General features: G+C 34.5%; 2 protein-coding genes across 3 annotated transcripts; one reads left to right on the top strand and one right to left on the bottom strand.

Moving 5' to 3' along the window:
- Nucleotides 1-2,127: 2,127 nt before the first annotated feature.
- Nucleotides 2,128-6,885, top strand: LOC25498820 (TATA-box-binding protein). Of its 2 annotated transcripts, none has more exons than XM_024771226.2 (10): nt 2,128-2,393; nt 2,653-2,764; nt 3,597-3,684; nt 4,013-4,084; nt 4,763-4,813; nt 5,062-5,106; nt 5,236-5,328; nt 5,876-5,977; nt 6,068-6,141; nt 6,539-6,885. In XM_024771226.2, coding segments are annotated over exons 2-10 (603 nt in total). In that variant the 5' UTR covers nt 2,128-2,393; nt 2,653-2,687; the 3' UTR covers nt 6,540-6,885. The 2 variants fall into 2 exon arrangements, with proteins under 2 accessions (XP_024626994.1, XP_013449229.1); XM_013593775.3 differs by having other exon boundaries at nt 2,658-2,764; nt 6,539-6,846.
- A 3,727-nt stretch (nt 6,886-10,612) lies between these two features.
- On the bottom strand, nt 10,613-17,127 carry LOC25498822 (stress response protein NST1). The gene is made up of 4 exons (XM_013593778.3): nt 16,938-17,127; nt 15,087-16,714; nt 13,764-14,767; nt 10,613-11,080 (listed from the first exon to the last, which is right to left on the bottom strand). Exons 2-4 carry the CDS (start codon nt 16,569-16,571, stop codon nt 10,960-10,962), a joined length of 2,610 nt encoding a protein of 869 aa, XP_013449232.2. The 5' UTR covers nt 16,572-16,714; nt 16,938-17,127; the 3' UTR covers nt 10,613-10,959.
- Nucleotides 17,128-17,329: the final 202 nt, after the last annotated feature.

Below are 17,329 nucleotides of genomic sequence, written 5' to 3' on the forward strand. Positions count from 1 at the left end.
CTTTTACCTTTTTTTTTTCTCTCTACGAAATCAAACAAATATATCGATGAAAACTACTCAAGGTTGAAGATGTGTCGATGATAATAAAAAACAAATGCTAAAGGAATGAAGCCTATCAAAACAAACAAACTATCAAAAGGAATAAAGCACTCAAACACATAATAGGATGTGACTAACCCATTTGGGGTTGGCCTAGTGGTTGGCTTCGGATCTTGGAGTTTGCTCATCCAGAGGTCTCAGGTTCGATCCCCTCTGGTGCCAATTTCGGTGGGCTAAGTCCATACAGAGCTTGCTCTGACTTTAAACGGGGCCCCTGCAAAGTGGACGGTGGGATTGGTCCCCTCAAATTAGTCGATTCTTGGATTGGATACCGAGTTTTAAAAAAAAAATTAAAAAACCAATAGGATGTGACTACTATTGATGAAGCTCGACTTTATATCTTTTAAGATTTATTTTGAACCATAGACATGACAACAATTTAATAGGTTTTAAATTAATCAAACCAAATAATTGAGTTTAAGTGATTAATGATCTTTACTAAGGATAGATTGTTCAAGAGAACCTAAATTCGATTCATGGTGGAACGATTCCTCACAAACTCCAGATTACTAGGGTCTTTTTTCCCTGAGAACCGAAAGGTTAACACAAAAATAAACCCAATACAAGCTCTTTTTATAAAAAGATATTGACATTTCGAGCTTTTCAAATAACTTACACTCAAGTCATTCAAATATAAAGGAGGAAAACTCACTACCAAATAATATTGACATCTAATTGAATAGTAAAATATATTGAGAATAACGGTAGTGCATGTAAGGTGAATAACTCAGACACAATTCATCCAAATAACATTGGCATTTCAAGATGCACTTTACTATTCAAACATAGGATTGTACATACTCTGCATTTCATGATGCACTCTACTATTCAAATATAAGCCAATCAAATTAAGCGTGATCCAATACAATATTTGGTATGATACTACTAATGCACAACCAATACAAAACTAAAATCTAAATATTACCAAAAGAGGGCACATCCATTAGCACAATGCAAGTCCATAGAAGCTTTTTCTCAACTGACAATATTATTCTTTGTAGAAAGTCTATTTTGTAATAACATCCACATCAAGAGGGATCTTCACTGGAGTAACTTTATTCCACATAAGATCGCAAATAGGAGACTTTTAAATGCTTGTGTTCGTCATCAACATCTAGTAAGCTCCTTTGACTAAAAAGTTACCACCAAGTATATTTCTGCAAGTGCATTTAATTTTGTTTTCTTGAAAAATAAGATTATCGACATACAAAAAACACTCTGTAACTGACTCTTCTTCGCATTGAAACAACATACGCATGCAACTCCACATAAACCCGCCCCCCTCTTCACCATTCAACACCAAATTAGCAACAATGACCCTTTTTTATGAATAGTCAAACCGTATAATCTACTAAATTAATCCCTTAATCCAAGGATCATGCGAGACAATGAGTTCCTCTCATAACCAATCATTTTTTCTATTTTGTTAAAACCAATTAACTTGGTCATTGTGGTACTCATGCCCTACTATTTAAAATATCTCTCCACCACATAGAATCTCTACTTGAACTCGTAATCACACCGCCATTTAACAATCCATATCTTTATTTTGTTAAAACTTTAAACCATGAATCATTCTCGTCTCTCTACATATCACAACGATCACATGAACTGTGAATCCTATAAGGGTCAGGATTTCTCTACTCTGAAGAAACCCCACAATTTCACACAGTTTTCAATTGCAACCCTTGGATCATTATTTGATGATATATATTAAAACTTTGTAAATCATCCAATGGTTGTAAATCATCTTGTTCTTTTTTACACAGCACCAAAACCTTGAATTTATTTAACAAGATCATTGTTTTTATTTTTGGATGGACAAGATCACTCGATTGAAAACATAACATCCCCCAAATAAATCGCATTTTGACCAAACGACACAGATCATTGCCGTTTAACCTTCACACATATATCCTCCCCATTATACCCTTTTAAAACAGTCCCCTTTTCTTATAACAACAAATGGCAAAACAGTCAGATAGAAAAAAGTAGGTGGCAAATCAACCCCAACCTCTTTTTACCTTCATTCTCTCTCCTCTATCTTCATAATCCAACAGATCCATCATTTCTTCTCTTCCAATCGCATTCACAATCTCTCTTACATATATAAACTCTCTCCCTTTTTATACCCCAACTTACAAATTCTCACTTCAATCTCTTCCCGCTCTCTCCAAACACACACTTCTTCATTCAAATCCCTTCAATTCAACTCCAATTTCTCTCAGATCCATCAAAAAAATCATACAAAAAACATCCAAAACAAAAAAAAATTCTTAATTTTCACTTTTAAGGTCTGATTTCCGTAATACTTCTTTAAAATTACTAGATCTAAATACCCTTTTGAAATTTACATCTAATTGTCAGAAAAAAATTGTTTTTTTAAGATTTTTTTTCTTAAAGATGATGTTTTTATAACCTAATTGGTTTCTTTCTTTGTTCTTTTTAATGATTATTGGATAATTAGAGATCTGGGTTATTTTGATTTTTTAATTAAGTTAAGGTTTTGGTACTGATTAATGTGGAATATGGTTGTTTTTGTTGATTTTGAAGAATAGCTTATACAAATTAAGAGTGAATAGGAGCTTATGGCTGACCAAGGATTGGAAGGGAGCCAACCTGTGGATTTATCAAAGCACCCTTCTGGAATTGTGCCTACTCTTCAGTGAGTTTCTTTCATTTAAGTGTTTCATTGTGATTGCAAGCATGAGAAGATGAATGATTGTTTGTCTGCTGTGTGTTTTGGAAGTGAGAGTTTGTGTTATGGTTTGTGGATATGTTAATTTGTAATAAAGAATTAGCTATGAAACACTGACACGGACAATGACACCGACGAGTTGTCAACACTGGTCATAATTTGAGAAAATGAATTAATTAAATGTATTCACATGTGTCTATGTCGGACACCAGATATGCCTTCGATCAGAGGTGTCTATGCTACATAGTAAACAAGTGGCCTTATTTAGCTATCCAAACCAACACCATTTATGACATTGAGAGCATTGCATGCAAATAATAATGATAAAATTAACTCTCTTCTGATGGGTTTACTGCTACCAAAATTTAGCTTGTGTCTTTAGCTTTGTTCATATGAGTTTATTGATGATTGGGCTGAACAAACTATCTTGCATGTGATTTTCCTATACATGGTCAGTCCTGTTTTCCGTATTTGTCAATTGTTGGAGTATACAGTTTGATTGGTTTTACTGATAACTGCTCTTTTTAAGGGGCTTAGCCCAATAAAGTTTTATGCCAACGAAGCTTTGTGAATGAGATTTGGTAAAATTAAAATGTTCATAATGGAGAGTATTTATATTCCAGTTGGAATTACTTGTGGTATATTCTTTTCCAGGTTTATGTTCTTGTGTGTGTGTGTTTCTTCTATGATAAACTCAACATATGCTCAATGTGCTTGACGCGGAAATATTTAGATAGTTTATTGATTGCATATGTGTGCATATTGTAATATCTAAAAATGTGCTATTTATATTTGGCAGAAATATTGTGTCAACTGTCAATTTGGACTGTAAGTTGGAGCTGAAATCAATTGCGCTTCAAGCTCGTAATGCAGAGTACAATCCCAAGGCAAGTTTTGTTTTTCAATTGAGTTTCACCTACATACATCATATATTTTGTTGTTTTGCACCACAATTCCAATGAAGGTTGACTTGGTTTTTGTTTAGTTGTGGAGTTTGGTCTCCTTGACAGTCTTTCTATCTGGTCCTTAAGAGTCTTGGTTGATCTATAAGACATTCGACCAGCATTACTATTGATGCAAACCACTTATGCACTATACTTTTATTATCCGAATCAATGATGAATGGTTAAACAACAAACTTCTATGCTTAATATGTTGTCCTGCTAGTTAGTCCATTTTCTGCAGTGCTGATTTCTGTGATTTGAACCTTTGCAGCGTTTTGCTGCTGTGATTATGAGGATCCGGGAACCAAAAACAACAGCACTTATTTTTGCATCTGGCAAGATGGTATGTTCTTTACGTTGCATGTAGTACTTTTGTCTAACTTAGTTGCAATAGCTTGATGCAATTTCACAACCAACTTGTACTTGGTTGTTTGTTTTGGTGGCCCAATCAAGGCCTGTATCACAAGAGTTGTCCTAGAATTTTGGAGTCATAAAACCACTGCGGGGTGACTAGCTGAGAAGGTGATGTGATGGCTGGGGTGGTTGGAATTTAATTTTGTTGAGAGGACTGTAATGATTGTGGTCAGAGATGGGTTCAAAGGAGCTGCCACGTGCTTCCCGAATGGAGATGTAGTCGACACATGTGGTTGCATTGCTCTAGTGAGGCGAGCCTCATAGTGCTAGACGGTCAATGAGGGTGGTGCGGTTGGTAGGAGGTGAAATGAATCTCGGATCTGTAGATATGATGGATGGATGCAAAGGGGAGAGAAACATAATGGACGGAAGAAAAAAAGGTTTCTCTTGCCAGGCATAGATAATATGTTAAGAGGGTATAATGGAAAAACCCCAATATATTTTGTGCATAAAAATAAAAACGAGGAAGATATTCTATTTATATTTGAACCACATTGTTCACTGCTTTTTCTGAGGGGACTCTATCACTACTTGTGCAATGACAAATTATTTAAGCATGTTGCTTGTTATGGGTTTCTTTTAATGCTTTTTTAATTGCCATTGGTAGGTCTGTACTGGAGCTAAGAGTGAGGTGCAATCAAAATTGGCAGCAAGGAAGGTAAATTAATGTTCTTTTCTTCTCTAAGCTCATTCTTCCTTTGTACTATTGAAGTTTCTCAAGTTAATCTTAGCTTGTTTTTGAGTAGATTCATTTTTTTAAAAACTAAGCTTCTTAAACCTATGGAGGAGGATAAATGGTTTTATTAATTTGTTGTTCTCCTCATATTTGGCTAAACATGATAAACACATTTTTGAAAATCTATATAGTATACAATATTTTCTAATTTCTGTTTTCTCCTTGTTCAGTATGCTAGAATTATCCAGAAACTGGGTTTCCCCGCTAAGTTTAAGGTACTACTTCTACTCTTTCTCATTATCTCTATAAAAGTTGCTTTATACAAAATTGTTTATCATTTTCCCACCCAACACTACACGAGTGGTGCTTGATAATTGATTTATTCCTTTTATATCATGCTTTAGGATTTTAAGATTCAGAACATTGTCGGCTCTTGTGATGTCAAGTTCCCCATACGACTCGAGGGTCTTGCATATTCCCATGGTGCTTTCTCAAGTGTAAGTATGATACGAAGCTATTGCTTTCTATTTCCCCTGGTGAATTTGAGGAAATAATGTATCACTATTATCAATCTCACATGACTCTTGCACTGTTTCCTTCGATTATATACCTGAAGTCTAGTATTTTACAGAAGACTGGAACTTCATTAGAGACACTAGTATCTAAAGTGTGCCCTATGGAAAACAAAACAGATACAAATCAATCCTGATTTCCATGACAGCCAATCAATCACAAATCCAGATTTATTTTATATTTATCAAGTAGAAGTTGCTTTGTCCTTAAAATAGCCACTACAAAATGCATTTTTTTTCCTGTAGTTACTTGTATCTTTTAAGGGTTGAGTTTTTAAAATTCGAACTGGAGAGCACTTAACGAGGATTATTTTCAGTCACAATGCGTGTGTACGGTACAAGTATATATATTGACGGAAAGGGCCATTTAAAGTTGTGTCTGAGCATGTGTATTTGATTTCCTAATTTCTTTATATAGTAGAATTTTAGTGTATGATAAACATATGTTAAACTTGCTTGTTCCTGGTGATAGTATGAACCAGAGTTGTTTCCAGGACTAATCTATCGAATGAAGCAACCCAAGATAGTATTGCTTATATTCGTATCTGGGAAAATTGTTCTGACAGGAGCCAAGGTATTGGTCTTGAGATACTCCCATGTAGTTTTATATTTTTACCATTTTTCTGCCTCATTGTACTAATGTCTTAATTTCAATTTTGTTTAGGTGAGAGATGAGACTTACACAGCCTTTGAGAACATATATCCAGTGCTTACTGAATTCAGGAAAAACCAACAATGGTATGCACATGGCTCTATATCCACTACCTTTTCAATTGGCACTGGATATTAATGTCCGAATCACTGGACTAGGGTTATAATCAAATATACCATTTTGTCTTTTGTTTTGCTTTCTTCCATCAGCATCAACTGTCAGCTTATAATTGCATATCAGTTGAAATTTTTATATTTTGCATAATCACTATTTTCTTGGTTTTGTATTATGGAGTCATCCTTGCAGCTCAGTCCAATCAAATGTTGGCTGTTGGATTAGCGGTTTTGAGAGAATAAACACCCTCAGTCGTAGATTAATCCAACAGTTGGCATTTGGCTAGACCGATCTGTTAGGCCTCAAAGGATCTGTTGGTATTTCCCCAAGATATTTGCTAATGTCATGGGATACTCCTATTGTTGGCAGATTACCGTCATGAGCAAGAACAAGGTTTTCTGGCAGAGAAGAACGTGGACTGTAGGCTTGATTGAGCTGTAAATATTGAGACAGAAGATATTTGGAATGAGATAAACTAAGCTGATTTTGTTCTGCTTGTGATGGATCTTGATTTAGTATAGTGAAAAAAAATTGTGTATTGAGTTCGAAATTTTCAGAAAATATATTTTAAAGAGGCTGAAAAGGAAGAAAAAAATGTAGAAGAACTTAATGATAAATTGTTGAGTCCTTTTACTCCTGTTGGCTACCTTAATTTTAAGTAGGATTCTTAAATTTCATCTATAGCATCAATAAATTTGTTATATAACTGTTGAATATGATCAACACCTTAAATCAACTAAGGTTTATAGTTCAAACAACCAGCCACCAATATTTGCTTATAAACATTAACCATAATTTTCTAATATTTGATTAAGGTGTACAAACCCTGGGCTTTAGTCAGATGCAAGGCTAGACCAATGCTTGCTCCATGTAAAAGCTGTTTTCACCATTAGATTTTAAAGTCCAACCATATGTAATAGTACACATACAATACCAAATTTACTCCCTCTTCCCCTTCTCCCATCATCTCTGTCTATTTAATTTATGCATCTGTTTTCCCCTTATTCCATAATGATAAATTTTTCTTTTTTGTTTGTTCGAGTAAAGCTCTCACAAAATCCTTTGAAATTTTAGAAAATTGTAAAGAAGCAGATAATTTTAGAAATTAATTTCAATGGTCTCATATATGAGGTTAGCACTTAAGAAGTTAAATTCCCTAAATAAAATACTTTTATTTTTTGATGAAAAATACTAGTAGATATTTTTTAATAATAACGAAAATTGGAGTAGGAGTTAATTATTTACCATCAATGTTTGATGTAAAAACACTAACGAATGAATTCACTAAACTCTTTCTGATATACCCTAATTTTGTCCAACTTTTTTATAATATATATTATGGTTAAATATGTTTTTTGTCCCTATAAATATATGAAAAAAAGAAATACTCTTTTTCTTGTATTAATAAACTTTAATAATACTTCTTAAAAAAATCTAATAATAAAATAGAACTATAATCTAAAAATAAAAATGCCAAAAATAGGAAAAATACAAAAAGCCTCTCAAAAAAATTCATAAAGACAAGAAAACAGAACCCCAAAAAAATAAAACAAACAATGGTAATACATGCAACGTATCATTTCTCTTGAGGTTCATTCCAATTCATCTTTATCATTTACTTTTTCCCTTTTTTCCATTTTAAGCTTTCATAGTCTTTGCTGCAAATCACCAACCTTGTATTATATGTAACAAACATATAAAAGCAATTTGTGTAATGTATCTAATTTGAATTGTACTACAATGATTGAATGACTAATTACTAATTATTACGATGATTCGAACTATAACAATCTAGCAGACTATTAATAAACGTATACAACTTCTTCCTTACACTCATGCTCCCTCGTTTCATTTCCTACTCAAAGTTCTCCCCTCTCTTCTTTTCTCTCTCCCATTTTTCCCTCTACATTAGTAAAGATAAAATTTCTCTCAAAACTCTTAGGGTTTCTTTGTTTTGTAATATAAATTTTTTCTCTTCTGCATATGCATTTTTTTCTCTCTCTTTAGCCTTGAATTTATTGACTGGTGAGACGTTTGTCACTTTCTCTCTAATTACTTCAATCAATATTTTTTTGTTGATTTTACCCTAAAATGTCATTTTTCAAAAATAAAGTAGGCTATAATAATAATAATAATAATAACAACAATAATATATTCACCTAAAAAAAGTTGACAAAGTAAAAAAATATATTGTCAAGCAATTTAACGATTGGAAATTCACCTTTTACAAAGATGAATAAGTGGAATGTCCGAAATTTGAACCACAACCCCTGCATATATTATGCAATTCTACTAACTGAGCTAAATTCAGGAGAAATTCACAAATAAATTCAAATAGAATCGTATATTTGAATTGAAACTGTTGTCCCTTTTAACTATACGTTCTTGTTTTCTATTCATAGTTTTTCATTTTTATCTACTGTATTCTTTATTTATCAATTTTTGTTTTGTTATTAGATTTTAATTGCCAATTGAAGGGAAGATGTTAATGATTAGGCTGCGATTCTACTAACAACCTTGGCTGAATACGTTTAGGGAAAATTGTATATTTTTGTTTGTTTTTTTGAGAAAATATTATTATTTCTTGATGCATGTTGATTTTGTTTTCAATTTTATTTCTTAATTAATGTTGTCGAGTTTGGACAATTATTTGCTTGTGTCAATTTATGTTTGTTACTTTGTTATGCGTTTCAGGCTTTGTTAATTTGGTATTCAATTTATCGATATTCTTTTTTATTTTAATATTTAGAAATGGATCCAACTAGGTTTTTTCTAGATTACCTTTGAAGAATGGTGGATAATTTACCCACCAACCAATGAAAATGAGCAATTTGTTGGTGTGGTCAAGATAGTTCATGGATACCACTTAAAAATGTGCTTATGTGGCTAATGTGTATTGGTTGGAGTAAATTACCCACCATTCTTCCATGGGTATCCTAGTTGTCACCATCCAACTAACTTTCTTGTGTCTATGAAAGGCCGGCTTAATTTCCTTCAGCAAATATTTTCGTCTAATTTTTCATTTTGTATTGTTCGATGTAATGTACCCTCTAAGATTATAATGACAGTACATATACTTTATCCGGATGTTTTTACTTCTTAGGACTTTGATTTCTATAAGAACAACAATGAACACGGTTAGTGGCCATTGGAATCAAGATGTTTGAAATGATGTTTTGATACATTAATTATAGTAAATTAGCATGTCATTGGTATATGCATGGTCAGTTTGTAAGTGTGCATTTCACTCTGACCTTATGTATATTAATGACATTGCAATTAATTATTGTTAAATCTTCATATAATATTTCAAGTATCTTGTCTCATGGCAACTAATTATGCTCGAACATTATTCTTATCGAACTCGAGAGTCCTAAAAGCATCAAGATAAGGTATTTTCACTATCTCTTGGTTCTTTGTGAGCTCAATAGGTTCACTAATAGGAGGAGGAAAATTAGGGGGAGGAATATTGGTTGAAACACGTTAGATGGACGACCTATAGACGGACGGACATTTTTTCTTTTTTAGATATTAAAAAAAATGTATATAAATTTGCAAGGTTTTATATTTGTGTTCTTATTTATCTTTGCTAGATAAGAAAAAAATAATGATATTTTCAAATTTTCGCTGTCAAAATTCTTCGAAAGAAATATATTTTGATTTGAGGTACCGTATATTAGGTTTTTTATTTGTGTTTTGATTTATCCAAGACATGATTCAAGTTAAATAGTTTTTCCTTACACAATTGGCATCAAGAAATTTCCTTTAGCTGAGATCGACTCTCCCTAGTGAATAACAACAATTGACGCAAGCCTGATTCGATCTTAAAGAATGTAGCAACACCAGTAGACTTCTTAGTCTTGAGCACTTGGACGTAGAGGCACAAGAATAATTTATATCTCTTAACATTTATGTTTGTTTGTTTGTCCATATGGTTTTTTGCTTTTGCCAACATCATGGATCTTTTTTATAGTTCTTCTTGTAGATGGCTTTTGAATTGTATGGTATGCATTCTAGTATTGTTTGTCCAATGATGCTGGTTTCTTTTGTTTTCCAGTCGACCAAAAGTTTTGATTATCATGTCTCATTTTCTCTAACTATTTTAATTGTGCAAACTTTGTTTTCCTCGGTATCTTCCTTGTATGTATGCCCGAGAGCATGGTAAGACGATGCTTCACCAGATAGATATAGTGGAAAATGTGGTTAACTTCTATTATTAGCTCCTAAAGAGATACCCAAATTATACCCTTTCCTATTGATTAAGAATTATAATTGAATAACTTGTAAAACACTTTTAAACTGTTAGTGCATGTCATTAAATTCTTAATCAAAAAGTAAGAATAAATTTCACTATGGTTGAGTTTTAAAATAGGGTAGAGGATTACATCCAACTTTTGCACAATGTGATCAAAGATGCAGCTCGATTTCTAAAATTACGAGACATACAGAAACATGACAATTTTTATAGGCAACTGAGGTCATGTTAGTTAGTTTTCCATACAAAGGCTTCAATTGCTGCATATTTGACATATCCATGACAAGAGGGAATGTGAAGGCACCATTTTCCAAAGGACAATAAATTTACGTCAAAATGGGGTACCTCTCTTTGTTGACATGCATCCAACTGTATTCCTATCATCAATGCTAATATCATGTAAACATCAATCTTCCCTCATAAAAGAAGAAAGGAAGATACAAATTGTAAACTCTTCCCCCAAAAGAAGCTATACTATAGCCTCAACAACATTTGTGTTTATCAAGTCCCTCTTACCCCTGTCACTATCATCTACTTAATCAAAAGACCAAAATGACTGTACATCTGAGGTTGGTTGTGAACCCCCATTATGTGGACGCGAAACCGATGACTTACCTATGCTTTCCGCTGAGCCATGTATAGGAGGCCATTCCTTTCTGCAAAGTAAACAAAAATCACAGCCTGTTAAAATTTACCAGTTAAAATAAGCTAGCTTTTTTAAAAAGAACAAACACATTCTAAGTAAAAGAACAAGGTCAAAAGGGGAGGAGGACCACATGTTGTAGAATTCAGAAGAACACACCCAAGACTATATCAGTACAAACATCAAAAGGGTCACACAAAATGCCAAACAAATTACAGAATCAGGGAAAAGAGCATATCCAAGACAAAATCAGCACAAGAAGTCAAAAGGGTCACTCTGTGCCGAAAATACTTTACAAGACATGTAGACTGTGCCAAGATTTCAGATGTAATCAGAGATTCCTTTTTTCACTTTTATATCATTTTAGCTGGAAGTCTATCTAGAAAGGCCTATCAAATTGATAAGGACAAAGACTTATCAATGAACATGCTTGTATGGTAAACAGCAGCACAGGCGCAAAAAAAAAAAATGCATGCAGTCCAACACCACCAACTAAACCATTTTTTGTCCCGTGCCAGTACAAATCCTATAATTTCGTGAGTAAAAAGCCTGCCGATATCATTTGACTTGTGACTTATTCCATATTTACTTGATGAGACAGCATAAATCCAACGACACATTTGGTTATATATGCATCCAAAGGAATCCACAAGATTGCTTTACGATCATACAGTTAGCTTTCATATGCATAAATATGTGGCCAATGGACAACGGAAAAAGCCAAAATTAGGGGAAATGGAATGCTTGCAACATCCTTTTGACACACTCGTCAGCACATTGTGGCTGGATCATTTTTTTTTTTAAAAAAAATCAATGTATTATTTTAAAAAAATTATCCATTTACAATGTGTTGACATTTTTTAAAATGAGTGTTAAAAAGGAGTGGCCAAATAACATTACATTAGTAATAGGACTCCTAAGGGCAGAAGTTATATAATATTAGTAAATTGTTTATTTAATATACTATAAATTAGTAATTGTTACATGTACAGTAACTGCTATCTGCGGTAACTGTTATCTGCAGAATTTCTATAAAACTGTTATTGGGAGTTAGTATTATAAATAGAGACCAGACGAAAAGAGGGGCAGTCAGTTATTTGGATAAAGAAATGTTAGGGAGAGATCAAGCTCTCGAATTCTTGAAGAGGAGGGAACCAGGACTCGAATTTCTTGGGATTCTATTGTAATATTACTATTAAGTAATATTTTGATATCAGTTTCTACTTTCTATCACATTAATTATTAGGAAACACTGCCTACATTCCTTTTTAATTTCCTTTTTAAGGTCATTTACACATACTAATAGAATCAACAACTTTTGTTACTTTTGATGAAACTATGTCTTTTTTCTATAATAACCTTAATTATTTATTATCCAATTTCATCTATTGTTCTCTTAGCAATAAATAGTGAAGTGTATTATTTACAAATCAATAATTAATGTTGCATTCAACTTTGAAAAACGACTAGCAACAACAATATCAACCAAGTCCTATCCCACTAAGTGGGGTCGGCAACATGGATCAAATTGTGCCATAATGTTCTACATGCCCAACCCACCTAAGCCTAGTTTTCACCATCTTTTCTAGGTCCTCCTCTACCTCTAGTGATCTGACTATCCCCCATCAGATCTACTGTCCTTACTATAGAATCATTTCTTCTCTCTACATGCCCAAACCACCTAAGCCTAGTTTTCACCAACTTTTCTACTATAGGTGCTACCCCAACTCTCTCTCTCTCTCTCTCTCTCTAATGTTGTCATTTTTAATCCTATCCTGTCTAGTCTTATCACACATCCAATGCAACATTCTCATTGCCGCTACACTTATTATATTCTCATGCTGGCTCTATACCTGCCAACACTCTGTTCCATGCAACATCGCCAGTCTCACAGTTGTCTGATAAATTATTCCCATCAACTTGAAAACGACAAATAATAGAAACAAAATTCTTACAACATGTCAAAAGGAATGGAGGGAGTATTTAGAAAGCTACAATTCTATAAAACCACATTGAGGCCATCTATTCCAATATACTTTATCTCTTATCCCTATCAATTGACAATTCTTTATTCTTCTCTTAAGAAATACAGGCTGGACATGACAACATCACAGTTTAGATGCATGTACTTCTGTTTTAGTGAGTACTGCTAGCCTAACAGTCAAGCTATTGCCAACAAGCATCAAGAGAAGGTTATTATCATTTAAGACATGAAGCTAACTCCAATTTAGAAGCCTGTTTTCTATTAGGAAAATTTGAAATTTGATGAAATCAATCTGTTCCAAAACACCCTAAGCAATATGGAGAGTTGATTGACTTGAAATAAACACAGGACATAAATACTTAATGATATGCATTCACGTTCAAATATTTTTGGGTGTGTTATATACGGAGAAATAATGTAAGTCGTTGCATATGGATAGAAACGAAGTGCACTTGTATTATAGTTCTATCACTTGTCAACAAAGCATGATAAATCTCACTAGAAATAGAACGATTCAAAATATCCCCATCAATCAATCTTTAGAGCTCTAGAATTCATTTGGGAAAAAAAATAAGAGAATTATTTTTCTCATTAATTTGCCAAAACAAGTTTCATAGATTTAAAATGGTCAACAATACAGATTCATATACAGCAGGAATTCTACGTTACGTAAATGATAAAAAGAAAAAGAAGTCAAATAGTTATTACTCACTTGGACCAGCCATTAGCTGGAGAACCCTCAAGTACATGGCTACTAGCAGATCCATTGGGACTTCCATATATAACTTCATTCTGTGTCTGTGTAGCTCCCTCATGGCCATTAAAGCCACTTGAAAATGGTGGGAATAAAGTACTTTGTGACCATGGATCATAACTACTTGAACTTGTAACAGGACTGATGTTCCCGCCGCCACTCTGACCATTTGGAAGAAAAACATTTTGAGGGGAATGGGTATTGGAAATCATGTTATTGTCTTTGTTGAAAAGGGAAGCCATAGTCTTTTGAGCTGATGGAAGCATAAAATCATCCTTGCTTGGCACATTCCTTTGTGAGGATAAAAGCCAACTTCCTGGGCCACCTACCAAGCCTAAGCTTTCCTGACCAAGCGGTGAAGTACTCCACATCTGCCATGTTCCATAATCATTAGCAGCTGCATCATCTCCAGAAGAAGCATGCTTTTCCCGGGACAATGGGGACTCAATCGGAGATGGCTTATTGAAATCGGAACCCGCAGATATGTTTTTTAAAGAGTGAGGCTTTGCTACATTCATGTCCGTCCCAAAGCCGGTTCCCAAGTCCAACTGAAAATTCTCAAGGGACTCTGAAACAGGCCCAAGCAAGGAAGCTGGAATTGGATCATAACATGGGTCTTCAAAAAGCTCTTGATCATCATGTCTAAAATCATGTGATGTATTTCTAACGGGAGAGAATAATTGTTCAATTGCAGGGGAAAAACCTATACTACTGGTTGATCCACCATTTGGATGGGTGGAAACATTAAATGGTGATGGAAGACCAAAGTGAATTGGATTGTTAAAAGATTGAGTAACTGGTGACTGGCCAGATGACTGAGGGCTTTTGGCTTCTGCTTGAGTTTTGGAATTTGGTCTACATATTACATTTGAATTGGAGGATTGTGGAACAGATGAAGATCGAGTAAATAATTGCTGCCATGACATTTTAGGCGCCGTCCATGGCTTTGGTTGTGGAAGTACCTGCAGTAAACAATCATGGCAATATTGTTTATCTTTCAGATTTTTCTAAATACAACTATGATGATTATATATGCAAGCTATTATTATTAAATAAAGCATCGCATAATTTTGTTTATAAATAACAGAGACCGAAAGTTTAGAATGTCGACAAATACAATGAAATTAAGTAATAAGAGAGACATTTGAATACAGGGATAATTTGAAAAATCCGCATAACATTTAATAAAATAAGTTCTTAATGTTCCAACACCAATCGCCTTCAACAATAACAGTATTATGAAATAGCGAAGAAAATAAAACAGGTCGAAGGGCCACTTACAGAGTGATTGATATTCCTATCATCTCCATTCAAATTGGTTTTTGCAGTTGGACGTTCAGGAGGGAAAATATCTCTCTTGCTGGCAGCAGTATGAACTTGATCTACAGAACTGTTAAACTTGGTTTCTTTCACCATAGTAGCAGAACTATTAGTTCCCCTTCCAAAACCTAATGCTTTTGAAGATGACAAAAATGTACCCCGCATGCGATCAAGGTACCTGGTTCCAGTATTTCCTCGGTTATAATTGTTCGTAGTCACATTTTTACTATGTGCATTGTCTGTACTCTGTCCCTTGCCACTCTCTAACCCAGATTTTTGATTCTCTCTACGATCTGTTTCACTTTTTTTCTCAACATCACGCTTCCGTTCACTTTCCTTTCCAGCTCTTCTTTCCAATTCTTCTACATCAGAGTTGCTCTTACTAGAACCTTTATCTTTATCTTTTCTTTTTTCCTGACGCTTCTTTCCAGTTTCCTTCCTGCTATTTGTCTCCTTACTGGGATTTAATGATCTTGTGCGATCTTTTTCAGCTTCGGCTTTCTCATCCCTCAATCTCCTACGCTCCTCCACTAACCTAGCAACCTCCTCCCTCTGTTTTCTCTCTTCCTCCTCCAAGAGTTCTCTCTCTAGCCTTGCCTGCCTCTTTTCCTCGGCTTTCCTGCGTGCTTTTTCCCCTCTACTTTCATTAAGACTTTCTCCATTCTCACCTCGTTTTGCTAAGAGTGCCCTATGTTCAGCATCCGATGAACATTCTTCCCTTGAACTAACTCTAAAAATCTTTCTCCAGAGCCATCTAATGCTCAAGAAAAAATATGTCAAAATTTTACAAATAAAAAACAAAATACCGGAATACGAGTTGTCTGTTACACAATGCTCGTCTCCTCCAAAAAGACCAGCATTCTCATTGCCCTTCCAGTTTCCGGGATTACCTGGAACAGGCCCACCTATCCAATTTCCATTCTCCAACCAGTCCTGGCCGCACATCCATCCATTTTCAGACCAAACCTTGCCATTTAATATCTTTCCACTTTTACCAACCAACTCCTTAACAATGCCAGAATTCGAAATCCCCAACCCTGGCGGCAAGTCTAACGCCGGTCTCTTTGAAACATGCCCACAATACGAACACATAAACCGACCCCCACCAGGGTTTTGATCCCTATACGGATTATAACAATTCCGACACCTCCTCGTAGCTGTCTTCCTTAGTTTTTGCATCTCTAATGCCTCAAACCTCTTCCTCTCCCTAAGCCTAGCATTCCTCCTTACCCGCCAAGCCGACAGCTGAGGCATCAAAATCTCATACCAAAAGAGAGTAACCAACAACACAAAAACACAAGCCAGTCTCGGCGAAGTAATCTCAAACCGAAAAGCCGGCGGCAGAAGCTGAGAAAGTGCCCATAAACCAATCAATGGTATAACCAACCATGGTAGCACAGTAGCAACCCGGCGAGATAACTTCTGAATCACACACAGTATACACATTATCCTCTAACCCTAACCTTCTTCCTTTTTCTTAACTATATCCAATAAAAATCAATGCTTTCAAGAAAACCCTAATAACCCTCTTTACCTTTCTTCCTCAAAAACAATACCAACAGAATTTTACCACCAAAAACTTCAGAACCCTAAAATCCCAAACCAAACAAAAAATGGAAATAAACAAAATTAGAATCTTTTACCAGAAATTCAAAAAATAGAAATGAAATTAGCCTATTGTACAAGCTAATGCACGTTAAAAAAACGATTTTAACGAACTTTGCAATAAATAAAAAAGAACGATTTTGAGCTTCAACAATGGTGATTGTACCATCAATCGAAAGGAAAATGGAACGAGAATCAAATGCTTACAGATTCGGTGGTAATGGAGAGAACGAGAAGAAGAAAATGGGAGCGAAATGCGAATGAAGGAGAAGCAGATGAAGGTGTTCGGAGCTGATTCGGGTCGGAGGCTCCGTCGTGGTGTTTGGGTTCCGCAAAAGAAGAGAGAGAAAGAAAGAAAGAAACTATGCGTTATAGAAGAGAGAGAAAGAAGATAAGAAGAGAGAGAAATGGGAGAAAAAAATTAATGGATAAATATATTTTTTCTTGCTAAAAAAATACTGTGGATTTTGATTTTGATGATCTCTATTGGAAAAAATTCTTTAGTTTTTACCATCTAAATTATTAAAAAAATATTACATCTTTTGTTTATGTAAAGTTATAGACCAATTTATTCCTCCGAAAGAAAAAGTTAGACTAGA

The sequence above is a fragment of the Medicago truncatula genome, chromosome 7 (genome assembly GCF_003473485.1).
Source record: "Medicago truncatula cultivar Jemalong A17 chromosome 7, MtrunA17r5.0-ANR, whole genome shotgun sequence".
Classification (NCBI taxonomy): domain Eukaryota; kingdom Viridiplantae; phylum Streptophyta; class Magnoliopsida; order Fabales; family Fabaceae; genus Medicago; species Medicago truncatula.

Excerpts from the sequence above, each read along its gene's own strand:
- LOC25498820 (XM_024771226.2), top strand. The coding sequence starts at position 2,688 with ATGGCTGACCAAGGATTGGAAGGGAGCCAACCTGTGGATTTATCAAAG. Across the intron at positions 4,085-4,762 it reads TTTTTGCATCTGGCAAGATG|GTCTGTACTGGAGCTAAGAG; the intron begins GTATGTTCTTTA and ends TGCCATTGGTAG. Across the intron at positions 5,329-5,875 it reads CCCATGGTGCTTTCTCAAGT|TATGAACCAGAGTTGTTTCC; the intron begins GTAAGTATGATA and ends TCCTGGTGATAG.
- LOC25498822 (XM_013593778.3), bottom strand. The coding sequence starts at position 16,571 with ATGTGTATACTGTGTGTGATTCAGAAGTTATCTCGCCGGGTTGCTACT. Across the intron at positions 14,768-15,086 it reads ATAGGAATATCAATCACTCT|GTACTTCCACAACCAAAGCC; the intron begins GTAAGTGGCCCT and ends TGTTTACTGCAG. Across the intron at positions 11,081-13,763 it reads CCAGCTAATGGCTGGTCCAA|AAAGGAATGGCCTCCTATAC; the intron begins GTGAGTAATAAC and ends TTTACTTTGCAG.